General features: G+C 42.6%; 1 protein-coding gene and 1 long non-coding RNA gene across 4 annotated transcripts in view; one reads left to right on the top strand and one right to left on the bottom strand.

Moving 5' to 3' along the window:
• The window catches only part of ATP10B (ATPase phospholipid transporting 10B (putative)), a 257557-nt gene that overhangs the window by 50572 nt on the left and 183472 nt on the right, over positions 1–23513 (bottom strand). For all 3 annotated transcript variants that reach the window (XM_032337124.1, XM_032337123.1, XM_032337125.1), the window contains 6 exons: positions 16127–16212; positions 13346–13452; positions 9542–9673; positions 6042–6169; positions 4225–4477; positions 2882–3120 (listed from right to left, as the gene is read on the bottom strand). In XM_032337124.1, the coding sequence (XP_032193015.1) occupies positions 2882–3120; positions 4225–4477; positions 6042–6169; positions 9542–9673; positions 13346–13452; positions 16127–16212 (945 nt within the window). The remainder of the gene's footprint in view (positions 1–2881; positions 3121–4224; positions 4478–6041; positions 6170–9541; positions 9674–13345; positions 13453–16126; positions 16213–23513) is intronic.
• LOC116586754 lies at positions 9602–15187 on the top strand. Its single transcript, XR_004284138.1, has 3 exons — positions 9602–9690; positions 13287–13506; positions 15069–15187. It is a non-coding gene; the product is annotated as an uncharacterized LOC116586754 (long non-coding RNA).

Genomic DNA, 23513 nt, shown 5'->3' with positions numbered 1-23513 from the left:
CTAAACAAAGACTCTCTGCTCAAATCTTGGCTTCTTACGCAGCTGGGAGGGTGGGGGAACCATTTCATTTTCCATCTGCCAGTACTCTTAAACTGGCTTAGAACTAACTCACCACTCTCCTAAGTGTAGTATCCCCACCCTAAAGCCACAGATTTTATAGCAGCCAATTAAGAGGCATTAACTGATACTTCCTTGTTCTTTGTAGTAAAAGAAAAAAAGCCAGCTTCTGTTGTTGTTAGCCTTGATGCTCATTTTGTTTGGGGTTTAGGGCAAAGTTCCAAGGAAACCAACCACCACCTTCTTTAGATTGTGGTAGGGTGCTTGCTCTGCCAGGACTTGGCATCGTGGTGGTTTTAGAAGCAAGTTCTGACTGATTTACAAAGGGAAGGTAAAGAACTGGTGGTGCCAAGAGATTATTATCCAACCAGACTGAATGCCAGGTGGGCAGATGGAAGAGGACACAAGCTTGGAGAGCCTGCCAAGGGTGGGCGGGGGCAGGAGCCAGGAGGTCCACCCCGGGGCTGCCACCGATATTCTCTATGGACTGACTCAAGGATCTGCCACTCCAGCCACAGATATTTTATGTGTTAGTATCAGAGCCCTTTAAGGCCGCCCAAATCACCCTCTTTAGACACTGCCTCCCAAGCTATAGAAGATGTCCATTTGAGCCAAATGAAGATGATTTCCTAGGGGGGCAATGCTAGGTTTAGAGAGGTTCTTGATCTTGTTGCTCTCTAGAATCATCAGAAATAAAAAACGTGAACGCTCAGACCCTACCCTAAACCATATATACTAGAATCTCACGGGAGAGGGCTTCACAATGCATTTTATGAAAACTCCCATTTCCCATGTCATCAGATATGAACATTTATACCAGCTAGAGAGCTTTCCTTGGGAAACACTGTTTTAGACTTCTACTAGTTATCTATCTGGAACACAAGATTTTAAGAATTAAGCCCTCAAAATAAACTCAGGAGACAGAACAATAGTCCTTCTTAAAGACGAAGACATTGAGGTTCTAGCTCAGTAAGCTGACCAAAGTCACAGAGTAGATGAAGGAGCAGAGATGAAAACCTAGAGCATTTAAACCCGAATGTACCTAATTTATAGCTGAAAGGGACCTTGCAGGTTGGCATGAACATCATGCTATTTAACTTTTAGAAGAGCTGGTGATAGTTGTAGGCCCTAGTGATAGATAGGCCCTGAATAGAAGTTCCCCCGGCTGGCTCAGGGCTGCAGTTTTCCTGAGCCACTAAGATTTGTCAGGCTGAACAAGGGGGAACGAATCTGTGTGTTGTCCCAAGTGAGATCTACAAAAGAAAGCTTCCTATTTCTCTCTGTGTGTCTTGGGGGAGACATTCTCAGGCACCTGGGATGCCCACGGCATCCATGACTGGAAGGTGTCAAAAGACACACGCAATGCAAGACTTAGCATCTGTGCCTGGTGAGAATTCCCTAGATGTATTGTTGAAATATTTAGGTAAGCAGCTGGAGGAGGAGCATTATAGTCAGAGGGGACAAAATTAAATTGAAGAAGAGAAAGATGCAACAAAATGCATGTTCTGTTATCTTACCTGAGAAAAAGAAGGAAAAAAAAGTTCTTCCTAAAGGCATCTATGGGTCATTCCTCTTGTATGTTTATGAGCATCATCTGTCTTAACACATGGCTAATGCTTTATCCTTGCTAATGTTGCATTTCTTTGTGTGGAAGTAACATAAGAGTTAACTTTGTATTCATCTGAAGTTTAATAAGTAATAACCCAGAAGACATAGACTCACAGAAATTCTTTTCTGTCTCAATCAGAAAACCCTTTTAAAAAGCTTTTAAAAAATAGGTAGCAATATGGAATATGCTTTCGATATTATTTCAGATTAAAAAGACCCATCACACTTAATTCGTAGATCCTATGACTGCAGAAATGTTAAATGTATGTAGTTATGTGTGTCTTAATGGAGAAAATAAAAATTGGAAGGAAATTCATTATGAGAATAATTTTTAAAATCTAATTTTCTAATAATGAGATCATAGCATTTCAGTCCTTTCTTAAAATGGGGGCCTTGTTCAGCATAGCTGGGGCTCCCTGTGGCTTTTTCTGCAAGTGCAAAAGACTCTAGATGATGTGTCTCCTAGAGAAAGAACATGGTACAGAGGAAAGTAAAATGGGACAGGACTCAGAAAGCTCTGATTCTGGCCTGGCCTTTTAGGGAAGGCGGTGTAATCTTGGGGAAGAAACTCAATTTCTTTATGTGCCAGGGATTTAGTGCTAGCTATAGCATTGGATCAACTATGAAGGAAACATATACAAAAAGCTCCAGACCCAAGTCGCAAAGTCAAATCCCCATAGGGGCCAGGCAACTAATTTAAGGGAATGGAGTATACTGGGTAATTTTGACATAGATGTTCTTGGCCACGATTACGATTTCTCTCCTTTAATTGTATTTTGGAAAAACATGCATCATGGACATGCTGCTGGCTCTCAGTTCAGTGATGGGGGTAAACAGAGAAGGGGGATAGTCTGTGATAACAGAAGACCACATCCCCAGTCTAAGGAGCATCGACTCCTTCATTCAAGCCAATTATTGCCACAAGGAAATGTTGGCTTAATGTGGAGAAATTTTCCAATTCCTGTTAAGAAGAAAAGTCAGAGACCTATATGTTTATATGAAATCTTCCAGTTTCTAAACACTGAACATTTAAAATGAATAAGACATGTATATGCCCAACAGAACATATGCGGACTGAATATAAGACCAAGGGCTGCCATTTTGAGAGCTCTTCAGGATCTGCACAGTCTTTTCTCTTTCACACCCCAGAGCCCCCTCCTATCTGTCCCCCAAAAGAGGTAACTTGCAACTTGAAGAGTAAAAAACAGGTACTTACTATGGAGCTGCTGAAGGCCACAGGAGGCTGTGAACTTTCACAGCGCCCCACAGACCTTTGTCTGGAGTGGCCCTGGATGGGTACGTGGGCACTGTGGCACCTCCTCAGAGGCTGGGCGCATCCTTGGCCCCTTCGTGTTGCTGGGCCCTGAGCCCATTGGGCTGGGAAGGACAGGCACTGGTATTGGGTCCACTCTTCACTGTCTGAGTCAAGCTCCCTTGGGGTCTCCAGTCGCTTGGCTGAAAGAAAGGAGTCCTGTTATTGCACTAGTCATACCTTGGCCAAGTCATGGTCTTGGGGATACCAGACTTTGGAGGCAGAGGAAAGAACACAAGGTAAGAGCACTTTGCTGCTCTGGAACATGGGCAACTGGGCTACCTTGACTGGAGAAAGAGGGGTGCAACTAAGTTGCACAGATTCAAATCCAGTCCTACTCCTTCCTAGCTATGTGACAGAGCTTTGACTAAATCTGTGCTCCTATTTCCTCCATTAGGGATTAAAAAGAAATACTTAACTCATAGGATTGTTTGGAAGACTTAATAAAATAGTGTGTCAAAGTGATTGATACACTCTAAGTACTGGTCATGGTAGTTGTTATTATTAAAAAGATATCAGAAGCTCCCATGTAAATGGTAATCACATGGCAAAGGTGATTGGGCCACCCATAATATCTCCCCTGTTCTTCTTCTCCATTCCTCCCACTCAAAAGAATGGGTGCTGCTCTTTTGAGTGTCTTCCTTTAGTTAGAAAGTATGTGTAGTATGTTTGTGGTGGTGATCGTGGAGAGCTGCTGAGGCAATCAGGTCAGCTTTACAAGTGACTTTCAGTCCATGTGCGATGGCCATCCTGGCATTCTTCAGTTATACCTACTAAGTCAAAGTTCTGCCTCAGTGAAATTCCAAAAGATCAGTTAACATGGAAGGCTTTTCCTGGATGTACTGAATCTGATCATGCATCCATACTGAGGCCCGTCCTGACATGTCAGGTAAAGTGACCCCCGAGATTCTTAAATCTTGGTTATATACCTGGTACATAATTGGACACATCCTCAGTTCATTTCTGGCAGATAGAAATCCTGTGTGTAATGGCAGCAAAGACTGACTGGAGGGTTTCCACACAGGAGGTCACTGATAGCTTTTGTGAGCAAGGGAAGTTCACAGGTGATAAGAACACAACACAATTGATCTGGGAAAAGGAAGCCCACGGGGATAGAGGAAGCAATCTGCCACAGAGCCAGGAAACCTCTGCGGGGAGCCAGGAAAATGTCTTTCATTACCATTCTTTTAGGATAGCAGGGTGATTCATTTAAAAAGAGTGGTGAGGGCCCCTGGGAACTCTCGTACCATTTTCTTGGTGAGAATACTCGCTGCCCATGATAGTGCAACGCCGGAAGACCATTTTGTTCTCAGTCAGTGTCCCCGTCTTGTCAGAGAAGATATACTGGATCTGGCCCAAGTCCTCAGTGATGTTGAGGGCTCGACACTGAATGGACAAATCAGTCTCTTCATCATACAGGTCAAGGTCATTGTGCAGGAAGAAGACTTGCCCGAGCTTCACCAGCTCAATGGATACATACAGGGAGACTGGGATCAGCACCTGTGAGGAGATTGAGTCCCACAGTGTCAGAGACCAGGCCAGTTCCCTGTCTCAGAACTCTCACCAGTAGGCAGCAATGGCATTTAAATGTAAAGCTGAGGTCAGCTCAAACAATGGACTTTTTCTGAGAAACTAAGGGTCAATGACTTCATTCCTCCCTCGTAATTCTTAGGAGCATCTGGAAAACAGGTGCCAGGGAGGTCTGGTATGGGTACGCTCTCACTATCTGTTGTTTAATGACTGAGTGGTTAGGGGGAGGGGAGCTCTAGTGCCTCTGTCCAGAGTTTCCTGATGCCCCTCAGATCTCTAAGCCACCAAGGGCTGTTGCTCACTCTTACATGTATTCAGACCCATTGTTGATTACTGTTCTGGATTCAATACCTAACGTCTTCTGAGTGTTTGCTGCGTGTTGGATCCTGTGCTAGGTCCTGGAGATGGCAGCAAGCAAAACAAAATCCCTGACTTTGAAGACCTCACATTCCAGTAAACAAACAAAGAAATATATGTCAGGTAGTGAGAAAGAAAAGTCAAGAGGGTAGAAGGTGGTAACTGGAAGGGACTCTTTTATAGACCATGACCTTTGAGCAGAGATCTAAAGAAATGAGGGTGTGAAGCAGGAAGTTATCTGTGGGAAGAGGACGGGGGCAAAGACTGGGGTATGAGCGGACTGGGTAATTGAGAAAAAAGAGTGAGCAGGTCTTATATGAATGAGCAGGAGATGGCTAGGAGATGAGGCCGGTGGGGGAAGTCAGAGTTCAGATCATGCATGGCCTCGTTCGCTGTCATAAGGACTGTGGATTTCTCTTCGAGCAGATGTTAAACCATTGGAGGATTCTGTGCAGAGGAAGAGTATGGCCCAACTCACATTTAAAAAAGATTACTCTGCTAAATGAATGAATGAACTAATGACTGAAAAAAGTTCACCTGTAAGAGGACAACAAAACACCCTCAAATACTGTAAGAAATCATTGTAAATGGAGCCTCATGAAAACAAAACTGCAATTCCCTCACCTGGAGGGAGCCTGGAGAATTTACTCATCTTTTTATTCCTTAATGCCCCTTTCTTATAGGTGCTCTATGCTTTTGTGTTTTCTCCTCTATAGGGCCAGCTGTGTTTTTTCCCTCTCAACCTATCAGATGCTAAAACACGAACTTGTGGTTTCTTTAACCCAATCCTTAGGGCTTGACAGGTCTCCGTAGTTCTCTGAGATATTTTATCTTCTTCTGTTTCCAGGTCATTAAGATTTCACCTGTTCTATTATATCTGGCAAAGGGGTAGGTGCACTTAGATTACTACGATAATCTTACGCTTAAATAGAAAAGCCTGGTAAATATTTTCCTCCACTGTTATCTGGGGGGCAAGGTTCCTTCCACAAGGTAGGGCTGGTCTTGACATTAACCCAAATGTGAATACTTTCAAAGACCCACAAGAAGGCAATGGCCGTTTTCTCATCTTAGTTCAGTGAGTTCTTTCTTGGGGACAGCACTATTCGTTCTTTATTTCACAAAGTTATGCAGGTATTGGTCACAGGTCTTGAGCCCCTGGCGAGGGAGGGCTTCCTACCTGGAGCAGGATGATCATTGTAAGGAACATGTAGAAGCCTCCAAGGGCAAGAGGAAGGAAGCTACCCTTGGCATCTGGCACATCAAAGGGAGGGTGTTCTTTGAAGGTCCCATTCCAGAGGCGATGACCTGAGAGTAGGCAAAATCAGAGATTAAGAAGAATCCTCACTTAATTATACTAGTCTAATTAAGGGCTATTATATCAGTCCGTAATTTATTCCCAGAAGTGAGTTGCTTTGAAAGAACCCATCTTTATTCTATACAGGCTAATTCTGTGTGTGTGTATTCATCTAAAGTGGTCCTTCTCATACCCTACACTTCCATCTCTTGAAGGCATTAAAGTCTGTCCTACTGGGAGGAGATTACTTATATTTTGATGAAGATTACTTATATTTTGATGAAGTCCTGTCATATAGGGATTGGACAGAGAAAAGGGAACACAAGTTCTTTTCAGTTGTGTGGTAGAAAGTTCATAGTTGGGGATCTTGACAGACCCATAAGCTAGCCCCTCTTCTTTCCCCATGCATGCCCATCAATTCATCTACCCATCCACATTTTCACAATTTATCTATCTGTCCGTCCATCCACAGTTCATCTCTCCACACTCCATCCACCCATATCTCTGTTCACCCACTCTTCCCTGCTTCCCTCCCTTCTTCCCTCTATCCAACATCTATTAATTCAGGAAGGAATTGGTCTCAGCTCTTGTCTTTGAGGAGGTCTAATAATTCAGAGACCAGATGTAAAGGGACAAATCCCACAGAATGTTAAGAGGTACTATGCAGAGTGTGGAATGTTATGAGAACTCATAGTAACATATCCAAATGCAGACTGAACCCCATTTCCTTGTCCACAAAAGGGGGCAACCACATTCATCACTTGTGGATTAAAAGGAGGAAGTGCTGCAGAGTTTTCTGAATCTCAGTTTTCTCTTCTATCAATTAGTAATAATACCTCTTCTGTAGGGTTACTGTGAAAATAGAATGACCAAATGTATAATGCTCTCAGCCCTAGGGTAGGAACTATAGGGAATAAAGATCCCAGAGGATACTGCCCTGTCCCCTGTGCTTTTTTTCCCAGGAGGTTGGGCCCAACGCCATAATATACTGCAGAAGAAAGGAGACTTACAGCCATGAGGTTATTTTAAGGTAATATTATAGAATGAATTTCTCTGGCCCTCAAGGGAGCCAGGGAAGTCTATATGGAGGAGGAACCCTTGGGGAGTCCTGGAGACCAGGAGGGTATCAGTGATCAGAAAGGCCTGGGGAGAACATTTGGGCAAAGAAAAAAAGAAACATCATCTTTGCACAGTCCAGGCAAGCATGTGATAGAGAACTCTTGAATGACACACACTTGAGAGCTTTTACAGCAGGGGCTGGGCTTTAATTAGGCACCACCAGAGGCCTGTCACTATGTATGAGTAGTGATTCTCAGACAGCATACAATTCTGCCCCTTCCTGTTACTTTCTCAATTTATTTATTATTTTGGGCGATCTGCCAAGCAGATTCTGGTTTGCCTATACCTTATCTCCCTGTGTGACCTTTTAATCATTAACTTCCTTTCTCTGGAGACACAGTGAGATGATCTCAAACGTCCTTTCCAGCTCTGACATCCCCTGAAAAATCTGTTCTGAAGCAGAGGCAACAGTTCTTGTAGTGTCTCTGAGGGCATGGGGGTGGCCTTACCCAGATGGTGTTGTCCCCCCACTTTGCTGGCCCTCTGGATGTTCTCTTGCTAGCTGTGGGCCACCCTCACCTGGAGTGCCATTGGACATATCTGGGAAGCATAGTTAAAAACGTGGCTACTCACAAGACTAAATCCCATCGTCCTCACTCTGGTGGCACACAAAATCTCCCTGGGCCCTAGGAGGTCTTATCTTTTCAAACACAATCTTCCAAGAACAGTGATGAGCACAATTTCTGACCAAGGCAAGTAAAAAGCACACACCATTGCTGCCCACTGGTATGGGGTCAGCAGGGGGTTCTGGACTTAGCACATGAATTTCTCCTCTTGATCATGCCTGGTTCTTTTTTGGGGTCTCCTTTAGGATCCTGAGGACCATCCTTAGAGAGAGTGGATAAGAGCAAATATCCCTTTTTGCTTATACTCTGAGAATCAACTTAAAGGGCTCAGATTATTCATGTCTGTACCTCCCGCGGCTTTCCACACTCTGCAGTTACAGAACGTGGCCACAGCCTGGTTCTAATTAGATCTCCATGCTTGGCTTTACTCTTGCCACACCAAAGAGCCAAATGCCCCTTTGCATAAAATGATTCTCCTTCCTACTTCTGTGCTTTACTTGTCCTGTGCCTGAGGCTAAGAGTGACTTCTTTCTTTTCACAGCTGCCTGCCCATCCTGCCTCTGCCACCTACCTCCTTTGGTAACGACGACTGCATTCAGGGATCAGCTCCATCCATCTCTTCAAGGAAGACTTCCTCCCCTGATGCTCTCATATTACTAATAGTAGAGTGAATAATGGCTGCCTCTAATGTCCATGTCCTAATTCCCTGGCCCATCAATATGCTCTCTAACTTATGTGGCAAAAGGAGCTTTGAGAATGTGATTTAAGTTAAGGGTCTTGAGATGGGGAAGAGTATGGTTGATTATCCTGGTGAGCCCAACGATGTAGTTATAAATGTCCTTATAAAGAAAAGGCGTAAGGAGAGGCTATTACAGAAAAAGGCAAAGGGAGATACTACTACAGAAAAAGAAAAAGGAGGCATAGGGAAATACTACTATAGAAAAAGGAGAAGGAAGTATGAGGAGAGATTGGAGTAATACACTTTGAGGAAAGAGGAAGGAATCACTAGAAGCTCAGAAAGACAAGGGTTAGAGTCTCCCCTCAAAGCCTCCAGAAGAAATGAGCCCTACTGACCCTTGAACTAACCCAGTGGAATTAATTTTGGACATTTCACCTCTAGCTTTGTAACACAATAAATGAGTATTGTTTTAAACTGCTAAATTTGTGTTGTCTTTTTATAGAACAATGGAAAACTAAGACAGTGCTTGCATGCAGTCTTTACTGTGTAGGACAGATTTTACCAATTCTGTTCATGTGTTGGACTCCCTCCTGCTAAACTGTGAGCTCAATAAGGACCAGTCCTCAGACTGATGCATCTTTTTATTTTCTTATGCTAAGAGAGTGCCTGGTTTCAGTATTTCTTGGAGAAATAAATGATAGATGGTATTCCTAATATTTAGAGAGCATAATACTTTCAGCAGATTTTCCTAAGCATTTTTAAAAAAGTAATCTCCACCCCCAGCGTGGGCCTAGAACTCAGGATCCTGAGCTCAAGAGTTGCACGCTCTACCAACTGAGGCAGCCAGGTGTCCCCAAAAGCATTTTTATTTGACTGATATCTTATTAAATTGCAGAGTGGAACTTATTTTCATTAACTCTATTTTATAGATGAGGAAGTTGAGATTCAGAGAGCTGAAACAATTTGCCCAAAGAAACAGAAGTTTACCGTTGTCTTGTTCTTTCCAGAACATTCCATACCTACAGCTCCAATGAGGCACATGAGGAAGAGGAGTCCAATGCAGAAGAAGATGTCTATGTTCATGCGCCTCTCAATCTTGCTGCGTTTGTACCGTGGGCCACTGTTGTTCAGCATGGCTTTTGTCTCATGGCCTTTGAGAGAAAATGAGGTAGTAAGTCTTTAGCATCTGTTTTCCTCTGGCCTGGATCATATCTTTAGCTCTTCTCACGGAAGCTTACAATAGAAGAGAGGCTTCTTCCTCTAACCTAAATCTTTCCTGCCTCAGGGAGATGGCTGAGAACAGCTGTAGAGGCCTCACACAATTTGTCACCATATGTTTACTGAGAATCACCTCCACACCAGACACTGTGGTGCACACTGATAGAGCTCCTAAGCACAGGTAGTACACTGCACAACTCAACAAACACCCCTCATTTTGTAGTTGTTTTAGATTTGTAGGTTTACCATGATAAACTTCTGCAAATGACAGTAAGCTGACTGGAGGAAAGATTTTTTTTTTCTCTAATTTGCACAAAGTCACTGTTATGGGCTAATTGTAGGATATAAGGATGAGGCAGATGACTCACATTTTGGTGAAAATATTTAAGAAAACAAATAAATAATTACAGTTAGTAGTAACTCCCATGAAATACACAATGAGCTAAAAAGTAAGAGATGGTGTTAGAGAACATGGTCAGGGATGGCTTCTCAGAGGAGATGACATATAAGGGACATTTGAAGGGAGAGAAAAGAGTTGGGCAAACATAGTTTTGGCCATACGGGTGGTAGGGGCCAAAGGCCTCTACCCCAGCATTAGCCTTGAGCCACTCTACACCTATCTCAGAATTCTGCATAAAACTTTGTTCAAAGAGGGACACCTGGGTGGCTCAGTTGGTTAAGCAGCTGCCTTCAGCTCAAGTCATGATCCCAGCGTCCTGGGATCGAGTCCCACATCGGGCTCCTTGCTCAGCAGGGAGCCTGCTTCTCCCTCTGCCTCTGCCTGCCATTCTGTCTGCCTTTGCTCGCTCTCTCCCCCTCTCTCTCTGATAAATAAATAAAATCTTTAAAAAAAAAACAACAAAAAAAAACTTTGTTCAAAGAGAGGACAACAAAATTTGAAAACTATTAGTCTCATCCAGTACCCTTGTTCCAGTTGGAGACTGGGGATCAGAGAGTAGAAGAGACCTGCCTGACGGGAAAGAGCCATAACGTCAGAGCCGTACAGAGAACCCAGCATTCTGATTCCTACTCTTTCTCCTACCAATTGTGCTACCCAGGCCACACAGCTAAGAGCTCAGAGCCAAGTTGATATTTTGTCTTCAGACAGAGCTTGTCCTTTGGGACTGTTAAACGTAAACACCATGTTATAGTCCTTGGCAAATTAAAAAAAAAAAAAAAAAAAAAAGCCAACACATATTTGCTGTGCAAAATTAAAGAAAACCAATATATTCGCTCCAGCAGTGAATGGCTTTACTGCTCTTTAGCTGGTTGCCTTGTGGATTTAAAGTGGCAACAAAACAGTAGGAGTGAGCAAACTCTGGGCTTATTAATCAGACTCAAGTTGCTGTAGTTTTAAGGGGGGTTTCCACAGCAATGAGCACAGGCTGACTGTGTTGATGGTACTGTGGCCTTCCCACCTGCTTCAGGCACACCTCACATCAGGGTCCTAAGACCTCCCTCTTTACCCACCTGCTTCCCACCTTCTGAGAGCCCACTATTCTTTTGGTAAATAGGCTCCCAGGGAAGGCAGTATGGTGCAATGGTTGGAAGGTGGTCTCTAGAATCAGAGCTTATCTCCGTAGAGACTTGACATTGGGTTATAAGGAATTAATCTCAGGAGACAAATCACTTTGGGTGAATTAATCCCTTTGTACCTCAATTTCTCATCTGCAGAATGAGAGACAATAGTTGTATATGTGTGTTTGGGCAGGAGAGTGAATTGATACACACAAAGTATCTGAATTACTTCCTTATACACAGTGGGAGCTCAATATATATTTTTTTGTGAGGAGCACACACCTATGTTGGATCTCTTCCTTCTGAAGGCTCACTTTGGCCTTTTTGAGCCTTTGACTCTGAGGTGCTCCTATTTTGTTCGTCCATATTGTCAGAGGAGAGACTATGACTCTAGACCAGTTGTTCTCAACCAGCGATGATTTTATTCCCCAGGGGACATCTGGCAATGTATTGAGAAATTTTAGCTTGTCACATCTTAATGCCATCTCGAGGCTAGGGATGCTGCTAAACATTTTTGGAATTCATAGAACCCTATTCTTGATGGATAGGGCAGAGCATTTAAGCATCAATCTACCTGAAGATTGATCTCCCAACCACTAAGAACAATCTAGAACAAAATGTCAATAGTGCCAAGGTTGAGAACCTCTTACTCTAGATCATTATATTGAAAAAATTAGTATCATTTTTGCTCACATTTTTTGAGAGTATAATATGTGCCAGGCACTGTGTTAAGCCCCTTTCACAGACAATCTCATTTGAATCTTATAACCCTACAAGGTGAGAACTATTAATATCCCTGTGTTGAAAGCTTAACCAACACACTCAGGAACATGGCAGCCAGCCAGTAGATTTCACCCCCAAGCAGCCTGACTCCTAGAGTCACGATTTACTCTCTCCCAAATCTTCCCCTCATTTACCATGTTCATCACACACAGTTTTGCTTCTGATCAGGCAGAGAAGCAAACTCTAAGCCCTTGTGGGATTTTTTGGTGGAGTGGGGATTGCTTCAGAGTTTATCTTTCATAGATCTACCAGATGGCATTGAACTTCATTGCCAAAGACCCTTGAAAAGATTAACCTCAACTGTCAAACAATCCCCCTCCACCAAGTTAGGGAAAGCTAGCTAGACTGGGACATCACTTGTTTAAACACCTGTTTTTCTTTGACAGTTCCAAAAAGTGAATCTTCAGGTAGATTGATGTTTAAATGCTCTGCCCTATCCATCAAGAATAGGGTTCTACGAATTCCAAAACAAATCAGACCAAAGAAAATACCAAACAAGCAAAATATTTCAAGATGTCCTAGTGAGTGGGAGACCCAGGAAAACATAATTTGGGGTCTTCCAGCAAAGGTAGACACTCCAGGAAGACTGAGTTTTCTCTGCAGAGGAAGAGTCTGTAGTTGTTGGTGTAAGAGCTGAAATTTATTGAGCACCAGCTGAGTGCTGGGGTGCTAGCTAAGTGCTGGGTATACAGCAGTCCCAAGACATCCTCTCAGACTTCGGGTTCATTGTGAGAAGTGCTGCCAGGTTTTTAAAATTTCCATCGGAAAGCAAGATCAAAGTGGAAAGGAGAAGCTAGAGCACCACGAAATGAATAAGTAATACACACAGAACTGCAGAAGGAACAACTAAAACACACTGAGTGCTCACTGTGTTAGAAGAAATTTGTTTTGTATATTGACCCTCACGAGTACGCTGTGAGGCTGAACCAAATGTTCTTCCCATTTGCTTAGATGAGGAAACGGAGGCACAGTTTTCACACAAAGGTGGAGTTGTTAAGTTTGGTGAGATTATTATTGCTCAGGCTCAAGAAAGCACTCTTTATCCTGCCTTTGGGTCACAAGACCATGATTGATCAATGAGCATGAATCCTTCTTCTTGTTCAGATGAGTGATGTTCGCCTGGCATCTAAGTACATCTCCTGTGAACCAAATAACCTGCTGTGATTCTAGTCTCACTTTGCTTAGCTGAGAAAGGGGAAGTTGCTTGTACCCCTCAGAACTGCTGTGGCTTCCCACTGGCTGCAGGCGGATTTGGAGGAGCTGGAGGAGGGAGGAGCAGGGGAAGGACAACAGAAGTCAATGACCTGCATAGATGACGATGCCAATAGCCACCTCGGTGTTTCTGATGGTACAGCCTCGAAGCAGAAGACTCTCGCTGCCAAAGCCTGTCCTTGTTTGGTCAGGATGCTCCCTGGGGATGAAGAAATACCGGGAGTGGTTTGGTGGCCTCTTCATGCTATCACTGGTTAGTGTCACAGAATTAGAAGTGGTGAGTGAACACGATCTCTCTCCTCCCTTTTTTCAGAAGAGCAATGAGTATTATTAACTTGGCATGTGGTTTCCAAGTTCAAGTACAACCTTCATTGCTCCTGGGAGGCCTGGTGGGGACTGGACCATTAAAAGGGAATTATCCATCCTTATGGAAATCATCATCTACCCACCTCAAAGTCAGGGTTCTGCTGAAAAAGCATTGGCTTCAGTTTTCTCACTCAGAATGGCTTAGTGTGGATAGGATATCCCAAAGACCACACAGTGTTTCCTCAAGCAGCCTCCCCATACTCTGTTTTGCCTGGCTACTGGGACCAGACCTTGGGGTCTGACTGCAAGTCTGCCAAAGCCACCAGACAGTGCTGCTCCCCCCCCCCCCCGACCCCTGTGAGTTGGCAAGGGTCCTCTTATGTGGAGCTGCATCTCTCACTTGCCTCTCTCCTGTACCACCCTCCTCTTGCTCCGTCTCTTGTGAAATTAACAGACCTCACAGGAGGGGGACAGTAATCCTCTGTGCCACATGGGGGAGGCAGCTCCTGAAAGCCGAGAGGTTTTTCCTTGCTCTAGTCTCAGGGGCATTGCAGTTTTCCACCTCACACCAGAAATTTCTAAATTACCTGGGGTCTGACCTTTATCAACCCTGATGCCCTTCCTTTGGGACCATTTAAATTTAAATATAACTTCCCCAAAGCATTAGGGAGAACAAAAAGAATAATAATCTGAGCCCTTAGGGCCTTTCTCTTTTTAGTTCTTCAATACTTCATTTTTCTAGTTCTGGTTATAATTGTTTTCCATTTACTAACTCGGTTAGTCATCACGACAACCTTGGAAGATAGGTTATGTTACCATACCCACTTTGTAAAAAGGGAAACTGAGGCAAGTTCGTGGAGCTAGTAAATGGCAGAAAGGAGATTCAAGTCCACAAAGTCTGGCTCCAGGATGCTATCCTGCCACACAATATGCCTTTTAATACCAATTATTCCTTACTGTGGTTATACACTAAGTTTGCTTATATCATTGTATTTGATTCTTCATACTTCTGGGAAGTTAGAAGGGTGATTATCCTTCTCGTGAAAAAGATGAAGCCCAGAGAGGGCGAGAGATTTTTCGAAGGCCGCACACCTGATACGTGGGACATCTTCGGACTCAGGGACCCAGGCCACAGATAGCAGCTGTCATGCTGTTTTCACAACACTAGGATTGCCAGAGTAGTGCCCCATTAACTTGCACTGAATCAGAGTCCTTTCCATTTGCAATTCTTTTGACTCTAACATGAGAATGTCTGACAGCTGACTTGGGATGAACTAAATCCACAAACCTCGGGCAGGAGGGATGGCCTCTTTGCTGAGGCAGGTGGCAAGTTCACCTGAACAGATGCAGGCAACGAATCCTCCTCTTTGCCAGGAGCTCTGGCCCTTCTCTGCCTGTCTCCATCTGTGCTGTCTGTGCATTTTAAAATAATTTGGATTTAAAAGCCGCTGTTCCTCTTGTATTGTTCTTATCCTTTCCCCTCGCTCATTGTTCCTCTTGACAACACAGGCCTGAGAATATGTGGGCGGAGAGAAAGCATAGACATCTGCCTTCCAAGAAGCCTCACTCCAGACCTGATTGGTCAAGAAGTTGCCTTACCAAGATGAGCCTCGTTCTGCACAACAATGCAAAACATACTGGGGCTCAAGTGGAAAGACCGGGATTCAAGTCCTGGCATTGTCTGCTACCTGTTGTGCGCCTTTGGGTGTATCTGGAAAGTCTTAGATTATCCCTATCTGGAAAAGGAGGATCATAATCGTCACTTCCCTGGGTGGTTGGACAGAGTGAAAGAGATGATGTTCCTTGTAAATACTCTAGAAACTGAGAAAACGCTGTGTGAGGGCTCATATTCTCATCGTTTCCATTGCTCTTTTGTGGTCTATCTTTGCATTAAGACCAGTAGTCTGATATGGGTGCAGAATGACCATCAAATTCTCAGGCCAAACTAAAGTTGAGGCGTAAGAATAACACTGATGACAAGAACGCAGCCGCCATCAACCCTTCACTCTGTGCGAGTTGCTGTGCTGTGGGTTCTGTGTGCGATAAACCACTTAATTCATAGAAAACACAAGTCCCATGATGTAGACCTTGTAATCTGTATTTTACAGAGAAGACAACCAAGGCCCAGAGACGTTAATGAATTTACTCAAAGCCACACAGCTTGTAAGTGAGTAAAACCTGATTTCAAACTCAGGTCTGTCAAACCCAGAAGTCCCTGTTCTTACCTGCAATGCAATGCAAGCTCTGTGAGAACGCTGACCTCAATAAAATCTTGCCTTTCCTGAATCAGAGTGCGGTCATGATTTTGATGTTATTTCATCACCAGAGGTTTAAAAAAAAATTAGTAAATTTAACCCAGCAAAATAATTAAATGCCACTCTGGCAGAAAAAAAAAAAAAAAAAAAAAAAAAAGGAAAAGTTTCCCAACATTGTTAGTTTTCTTTAGCATTTCTTTATGGTAAAAAGAAAGACACATCCTCAATCTCTTCAGCCATTTCAAGAAAGGATGTGGTGTTCTAGCTGTAGGGGAAATAGTTACCAGCAGCACAGGGACATTAGAGACTTACATATAACCCTTAAATTTGTTGAGGTGGTTGTTGGGCTTCTCACACACGATGGTGTTGCAGAAATGTTCGGGTTCAAACTGTATGTCCTGTGAGGGAGAGAACAGCAGGAGGGCATTAAATCAGAGGGATCTAGTTTTACTAGGAGAGCTAAACACTGTTAAAACCATCACAGCTAAGGCGATCTCTGCTTTGTCGCATCATGATAGTTGTCGAATGTTAGAAGAAAACTGAAATCGTCAGTGAGAAGGAGGAAGCAGATGCACTGAGAATGCTGGCAAGTTGGAAGCACGGCAGAGGGAGGTCCCTGCCCATCCCACAATTCTCTGGCAGGCTTGGGTGTGAGTTTCCAGACCAGCGCCATCCAGCAGAACCTGTAGCAATGACGGAAGTGTTCTGAGTCTGTGTGTCCAATATGGAAGCCCCTCATCCCACAGGGCTCTTGAAATGTGGACGTATGCCCGAGAAACTGATTTTTAGATTTTATTTCACTTTAACTAAATGACTACCTGTGGCAAGTGGCGACCACATTGGGCAGCACAGACACAATCAAAAAGAGATTATAAACTGCATCACCTAGAAGTAACCAGAATTAATATTCTTGAGTATATAATTACTTGTAGCATTTGAAAAAATACAATTTTAAAAATATACCAACGCATACATCTATATATGGGTATACATACATTTGTACATTTCAAAAAAAAATGATGGTGTTCATGTAAATTGGAAATTTTCACATCTTAAATTTTTTACACAACTTTACTAACACCTGCATAGAAACCTGTTCTGTGAATGCCACCACATTTATTTCACCATTTCACTATGGCACATTTATATTGTCTCAATTTGTTTTTCTATTATGAACATGCTGTAGAAATTGTAGCTAATAAAACACAATAAACTGCATTTACTGTATTCGTTTCTGCCAGCTGTTATGATGAGAACTTTGCATATATTATTTATTTTTAAGCTTACGATTATTCTGTGAAGTAGAAATACCAATTATCTCCTCTTTAGGAAGGGAAAAACCATGGTTCAGAAGGGTAGACAGGCTGCCCATGGCTGTCCCAGGACTGGGATTTGAATCCAAGTCTGACAGGAGGACCCCTGTCCTTTACTTGCACAGCACTGTCCCCCAGTGAACATTCTCATAGCAAAGTACTTCAGACACATGCTTGCCTTTTTCTCCATGATTTCTCTTTCATTAGGTTATCTAGGTATATAAAATTTTACAATCTAGTGGGGGAGGGGAGATCTTGATTTCTACCCGCATGGGCTAATTCTCCTTTTACCTCTTGAGCCTCAGTCTCCCATCTGCGGAATGGGGCTAACTGCACATTCCCTGTCTGTCTCATTTGTGCCCCAGCGGACAGAATCCACATGGAGAGTTTTAGCAGGTGCAACATGCCACGCAGTAGAAGGAAGGAATGCTAAAGGTGGGGTGAGAAATGGTTTCTTGGGTAGAGCTTTTAGCATGGGGACTGAATTTATTGCTGAAAGTTTCAAGGTACAGCTGTTCAAAGGGGCAAATTGATTAGAAGAAATGACAGCATTTTCTGGCTTCGTATAAATATACTGTCCATTGGATCTGTGGGGGCGCCAACATAAATAAACTCTCCACTCACTTGAAATAAATTAACCATCCAGGAGTTTCTAAAAATATGGCCCTTTTCTCTCCAGGTATTGATTCTTTCAGGGACAAACACTTGCCGAGTCCTGAGATGATGACAAATCACGCTGTAATTTGTCAGCTGCTTTCATGCCCCTGATTAAGCCGTGCGCTTCACTCCAATCTATATCACTCGGCTCATTGCTGGCTTTCTAAATCCAAATTCATTTCAGGTATGAGTGGCAGTGGGTCTCAGAGCTAATGATCCTGCTGCAGTGAGTCCTGGGTGTCTGCTGAATCCTACCTACCTGGCAGATGCCAGCAGCGTGAGGTTGGCCTCCCTTGTCCCTGTGCTGGGGCTTCCCAGGGACCTTCTTCCTCAAGTGTCCCTTGTTCTCGTTTTCATCGGGGCACTGGCCTTGGGTCCTCTGTCCATCTCCCTCTTTTTCTGAGGAGGTGACCCTTTCTAGCTACCTGTCCCCTGGGCTCCTTACTTCCCTCCCCAAAATGGGCTGTAAAGAGGGGCATGTGGGTCTTGCCGTCTTCAAAGATAAGCTCTGGGCATTGCTTGCTTTGAAGGACTTGCTGTAGTCACTCGGGGAGCTGCTAGGAGAGTCCAAGGACAGGAGGGCATGGAGGGACCTGCCAAACCCTGCAAGGTCCTTACATTAGCCTTGTTCAGGAGTTTCTGATTCCCTCCTGATTTATTACAGCACAGATTTTCATAACTTGTGGATGAAACCCACCTGTCCAACATTTCTTTCTGACTCCGCTCTTTATCAAAGAAAGCCCCACTAATAAGCAAAATGGCCTGGGGAGCCATCAGGTTCCAGGAAAAGATAACCCCTTTCCCGAGAGGAGTGTGTGTGTCTCTGCCGCCCTTCAGGCCAGACCCTCCTCCCTCAAACACTTCCTATACGTATACCAGGCACATGTCATTAAGTTCTCACAGTGACTGTAGGAGACTTTGAAAGATGTGCAAATAGAGAATGAAGTAAAGCGATTGTCTTAGGGTTGGTAAGTAACCGGTGTGACTGTGGTTCACATCTTCGGAATCCAAAGCCAATTATCATCACTGTTGTCTCTGTGGTCATCATCTTGACTATCATCAATACATTTAATCCTCTCTGTCCTGTTTTTATTATTGTTGCTTTAGCACTTATGAATGCTTGTTATGTGCTAAGAACCAACTAAATATTTTATACAAGCTATTGCCTTTAAATCACGTAATAACTCTATCAGACAGGGACTACTATTGTTATTATTTTTTAAAGATTTTATTTATTTATTTGACAGAGGGCAGGATAGCACAAGCGGGGGAGTGGCAGAGGGAGAGGGAGAAGCAGGTTCCCCACTGAGCAGGGAGCCCAATGCAGAGCTCCATCCCAGGACCCTGAGATCATGACCTTAACGGAAGGCAGAGGCTTACCTGACGGAGCCACCCAGGTTCCCCAGGCAGAGACTATTATTATCTCTATTTTACAAGTAAAGGAACTAAGGTTAAGGAGACCTGGTAATTTCCCCAAAGACCTACAGCTAGTAAGGTGAGAAGGCAAGCTTTAACTACGGGACTTCTGATGCCATACACTTTGCTCTTTTAACAATGGTGTTATTTTGATCCACAAAGGAAACATTAGTGTTTAAGATCTTCCTTTGGGAGGGGGGTGGTCGGATGAGGTAACTGAGGGGTGGACATTAAGGAGAGCATGTGATGTGATGAGCACTGGATATTATATAAAACTGGTGAGTCACAGACCTGTACCTCTGAAACCAATAATACATTTTATGTGAATTAATTGAATTTAAATAATTGTAAAAACTAAAAAAAAAGATCTCCCCTCAGCTCTATTTCCTTTCCCAAGTTTCTTTTCCATTTTCTGTAATTGAAGTACCTGATATAATAAATTCATAAATGTGGAATTAAAAAACAGACCCCAAAAAACTGAGCTCGTGGATATAGAGAATGGATTGGTGGTTGCCAGAGGTGGGGGTGGGTAAAGAGGGTCAAAAGGTACAAGCTTCTACTTAAAAAATAAGTAAGTCATGCAGTGCAATGTACAGCAAGGTGACTATGGTTAATAATATCGCATTGTATATTTGAAACTTGTTAAGAGAGATCTTAAAAGTTCTCATCACAAGAAAAAAATTGTAACTGTGAGGTGATGGATGTTAACTAGACTTATTGTGATTTCACAATATATACAAATATCAAATCATTGTTTATATACCTAATACTAATATAATAAGTCAATTATATCTTAGTAAAAAAATAAGCAAGCCCCAGTGCCTGGAAATCATCATTATTATAATCATCATGATCACCTCACCCTTCTTAATGGGAGTCAAACAAGGAAGCATGAAAAATCTAAACTACATCATATTGTCAGGCTGACCTTTGATTTGCCTCCATTAAATGCTTTTATTTGATTGTTTCTAAAAGACTTTTACATTTTATGAAAGTTGTTTCTTAGAGTCATTGGCTTGGTCTCATTCTTTTTTCTAGTATCTACATAAACATCTAGTTGGTAGGCAGTCAAGGAATTTCTAGACCACGGTATCTCAACTTTGGCACTACTGACATTTGGGGCTAGTTAATTCTTTGATTTTAGCAGCATTCCTGGCCTTTACCAACCTCATACCAGTAGCCCTCTCTTTCTGCCAGATATGATAACCAAAAATGTTTATAGACATTTCCTGGGGTAGAACTGAGAATTGCTCTAGAACCAATTCCAGACTAAGGAGATATAAAGTTGCTAAGATTAAGAACACACTGTATCCTATCTGTCCATCAGGAGAGGGCATGATAAGATTTTTTCCCTCTTTTCTTTTCTCTTCAATTGGAAAAAAAAGGTTAGATTTTATGACTGGGAGTTCCTAATGATTGAATGATGAGAAATCTGTATATCTCACTCTATCCTATATATACTATAGAAACTATTGTATAAACATGGTGGAGGTTTCCTTACAATATATGTACCATGCCAAGGTTAAAAATAAAAGGGGATTGATAATGAAAAGAAATGAATTCATTGTCTAAAATCTAGTAGAAAATATTTAGAATATATCACAACTAATGAGAAATGCAATGTATTATGTTTTCCAAGTGTATTTGCATTTTAAAGCAGGGTACCTTTGAAGGGTAGAGGTTAAGACACTACCTAAATTGGGACATTCTTTTGAGGAAATATATCTATATATATATCTATATAGATCTATATATTTTGAGGAGATATCTATATAGATAGTGATCTATATAGATATCTCCTCAAAAATATGTATATATTTAATTTTTTAAGCATTTAAGAAGTTTTTTTTTGCCACCTCCTCTATGAAGTCCACCCGAATCCCCACAGACTGTTTCACCCCAACCAATGAGAATTTGTCCTTTTTATGTGCTTCCTTACCACACTACTTTTGCCTCCATTAACACTTCCTCTACTGCCAGCCTCCTCTGGGTCATCTCCCATAATACCTTGAGGCAACAGGCATACCATCAAGATTTGTTGAGAGAAGGTTAGTCCTGGAGAGGGTGGTGTGAGGAATGTATTTATACATTGAAAGGTGATGGATGAGGAGATGAAGGAAGAGCTCTCTGTAAGAGACCTCTCTGTAAAGACTGCCCAAAGCAATTAAGAAGAGCCCCAGGGACAAATTCTTAACTTTGATTCATAGGAATAAGGCTGCTTCTTATAAGGAAATTCTTTGGCTCAACTTAAAAAAAAAAAAAGTAGTTAAAAGAAGTAGATCCCAACATTCCAACATGGGCCAAACTGGTCTCCAATTCATTCATTCATTCATTCATTCACTCACTCATTCATTCGAATTCCCATAATATATGAGCCACGGGGGAAAGTGAGAGAGAATCAGAAAGAATGGAGAGGTTTTTGACACAAATCAGTTACTGCAGTCATAAAACAACTCAAAGTTCCCAGTTTAGCCCAGGTGCGTCAATGGCAGTATCTGGGGAAGCAGAGGAAAGTGGGCCAAGTGCAAGTGTGAGATGACTTTCTGGAGTTAAGGTATCCACTGACTTATGACCCAGAATAAACAAGCTACATCCTCTGAGGCCCATCAGGAAGGTCAAGGTTTAACAAAGAGGCTGAAATATGGTTCAGTAACAAGAACGGGCCATTTCCCCTGCACTAGTCTCAATTTTTACTTTTCTCGGCCTATTTTCCTCTATTCTTCATAAATGAATTTCATGTTGATTCATAAATGTGATTACATATGTATGAATGATGTTTCCAAATTGTTTGTAGTGTTGCAGTTGTTTTCTGGCTACCCACCTTCCAGTCTACTCCCTTTTCATTAAAAGTCCTTTCACTTCCTTATGGGAAACTACCTCTCCTCCGTGGTTTGTAATCTTGATGGGACTCTACGTCAAGATGCCCTGCCCATTAGACTCTCCCAATGTGGGACTTTGACTTGAGGGGAATGACTCAAGGAAGAAAAAACAATGGAGATCATTAAGTAGTTGCTGCTCCCAATACTTGCCATTGCACTGAGGCTCCTGGTTCTTGTTTCTGAACCTGGTTTTCAGCTTTCCTTTGATTCTGTGAGCCACATGGTACGCTTCTCCCCCTCCACCCTACCTGCCCCTGCATTTTTGCAAGGTTACTATTTTGCTTAAGTTAGCTGGGATCATTTCCGTTTCCTGCAAATACAGAAGTCTAATGAAAACAGTGGCACGTCCCACGTGATGTATCAGTCCCACAGATATATCTTGGCCTTAATGATTTTTATTTATTTGGTAAAATTGCAGTTCACAGAATGCTGTCCCTTATTGACCTGATTTTATTCACTCTTCCCAGCTCTCCTGTGAAGTGCTGAGGACAAGTCAGCCCCACTTTATTGGAGAGAAAATTGCGTGTTGCTTGTATTAAGTGGCTTGTCTAAGAGTACACAGCTCAAGAGCACCCAAGTTTGTCTGATTCTAAAGGTTACACATGTTCTTTGCTTAGCATTAGCATTTAATGCTGTCTGCCCAAAGGAAAACCCTCTTGGCCTTTCCTTTATCATGCTTTCTTTGTAGATTTTCCATATTGATAACTCTCTTAAACTTTCATTGCGGCCCAATAGGACCCATGTGTCCACTACAGACTGTAGCAATCTGTCTTGCTTGGGACAATTCTTAATATCCATGTCATTCACTTGGAACTTGTAATATCTTATGCTTCTAATTGCTAAATACCAAGCTATTTCTATAAGCCAGCTGGTAGATTACACATTGCAGCTTGTCTATAAATCCCTATACGCAGCAGGATGTTGTCCAGAGACAGCAGAAACATAAGTCTCATACATGGTTTTCTAATTTCTTTCTTTAAAAAAAAAAAAAAAGATTTTATTTATTTGAGAAAGAGAGAGAGAGAGAGAGCACGAAAAAGGGGAGGGGCAGAGGGAGAGGGAGAAGCAAACTCCCACTGAGCAAGGAGCCTCATGCAGGGCCTGATCCCAGGACCTAAGATCATGACCCAAGCTGAAGGCAAATGCTTAACCCACTGAGCCACCCAGGCACCCCAGTTTTCTGATTTCTTTAGGAATTCTTGAGATCAGTAAATTACAAATCCAAAGTCATGGTACCTTTTTGTTTTATTTTCTTAAGTAATGGACACTAAAAGGACAATTGCTTTCAGGTCAGAGGGCTTAGGCAGGGCAAGGTTATCAAAGATTTTTGATAGTCATAAAGGGTCTTTAAATTAAAAAAATAGGTGCCCATAGTCTTAAGTTCTTAGAGGAGAGAGGTACATTTTACATCACCTTGAAACCCCTCCATAGCTA

This window comes from Mustela erminea, chromosome 3, assembly GCF_009829155.1.
Source record: "Mustela erminea isolate mMusErm1 chromosome 3, mMusErm1.Pri, whole genome shotgun sequence".
Lineage (NCBI taxonomy): Eukaryota > Metazoa > Chordata > Mammalia > Carnivora > Mustelidae > Mustela > Mustela erminea.
Note: the sequence above shows the minus strand (reverse complement) of the source record. Positions and strands in the feature narration are given on the sequence as shown.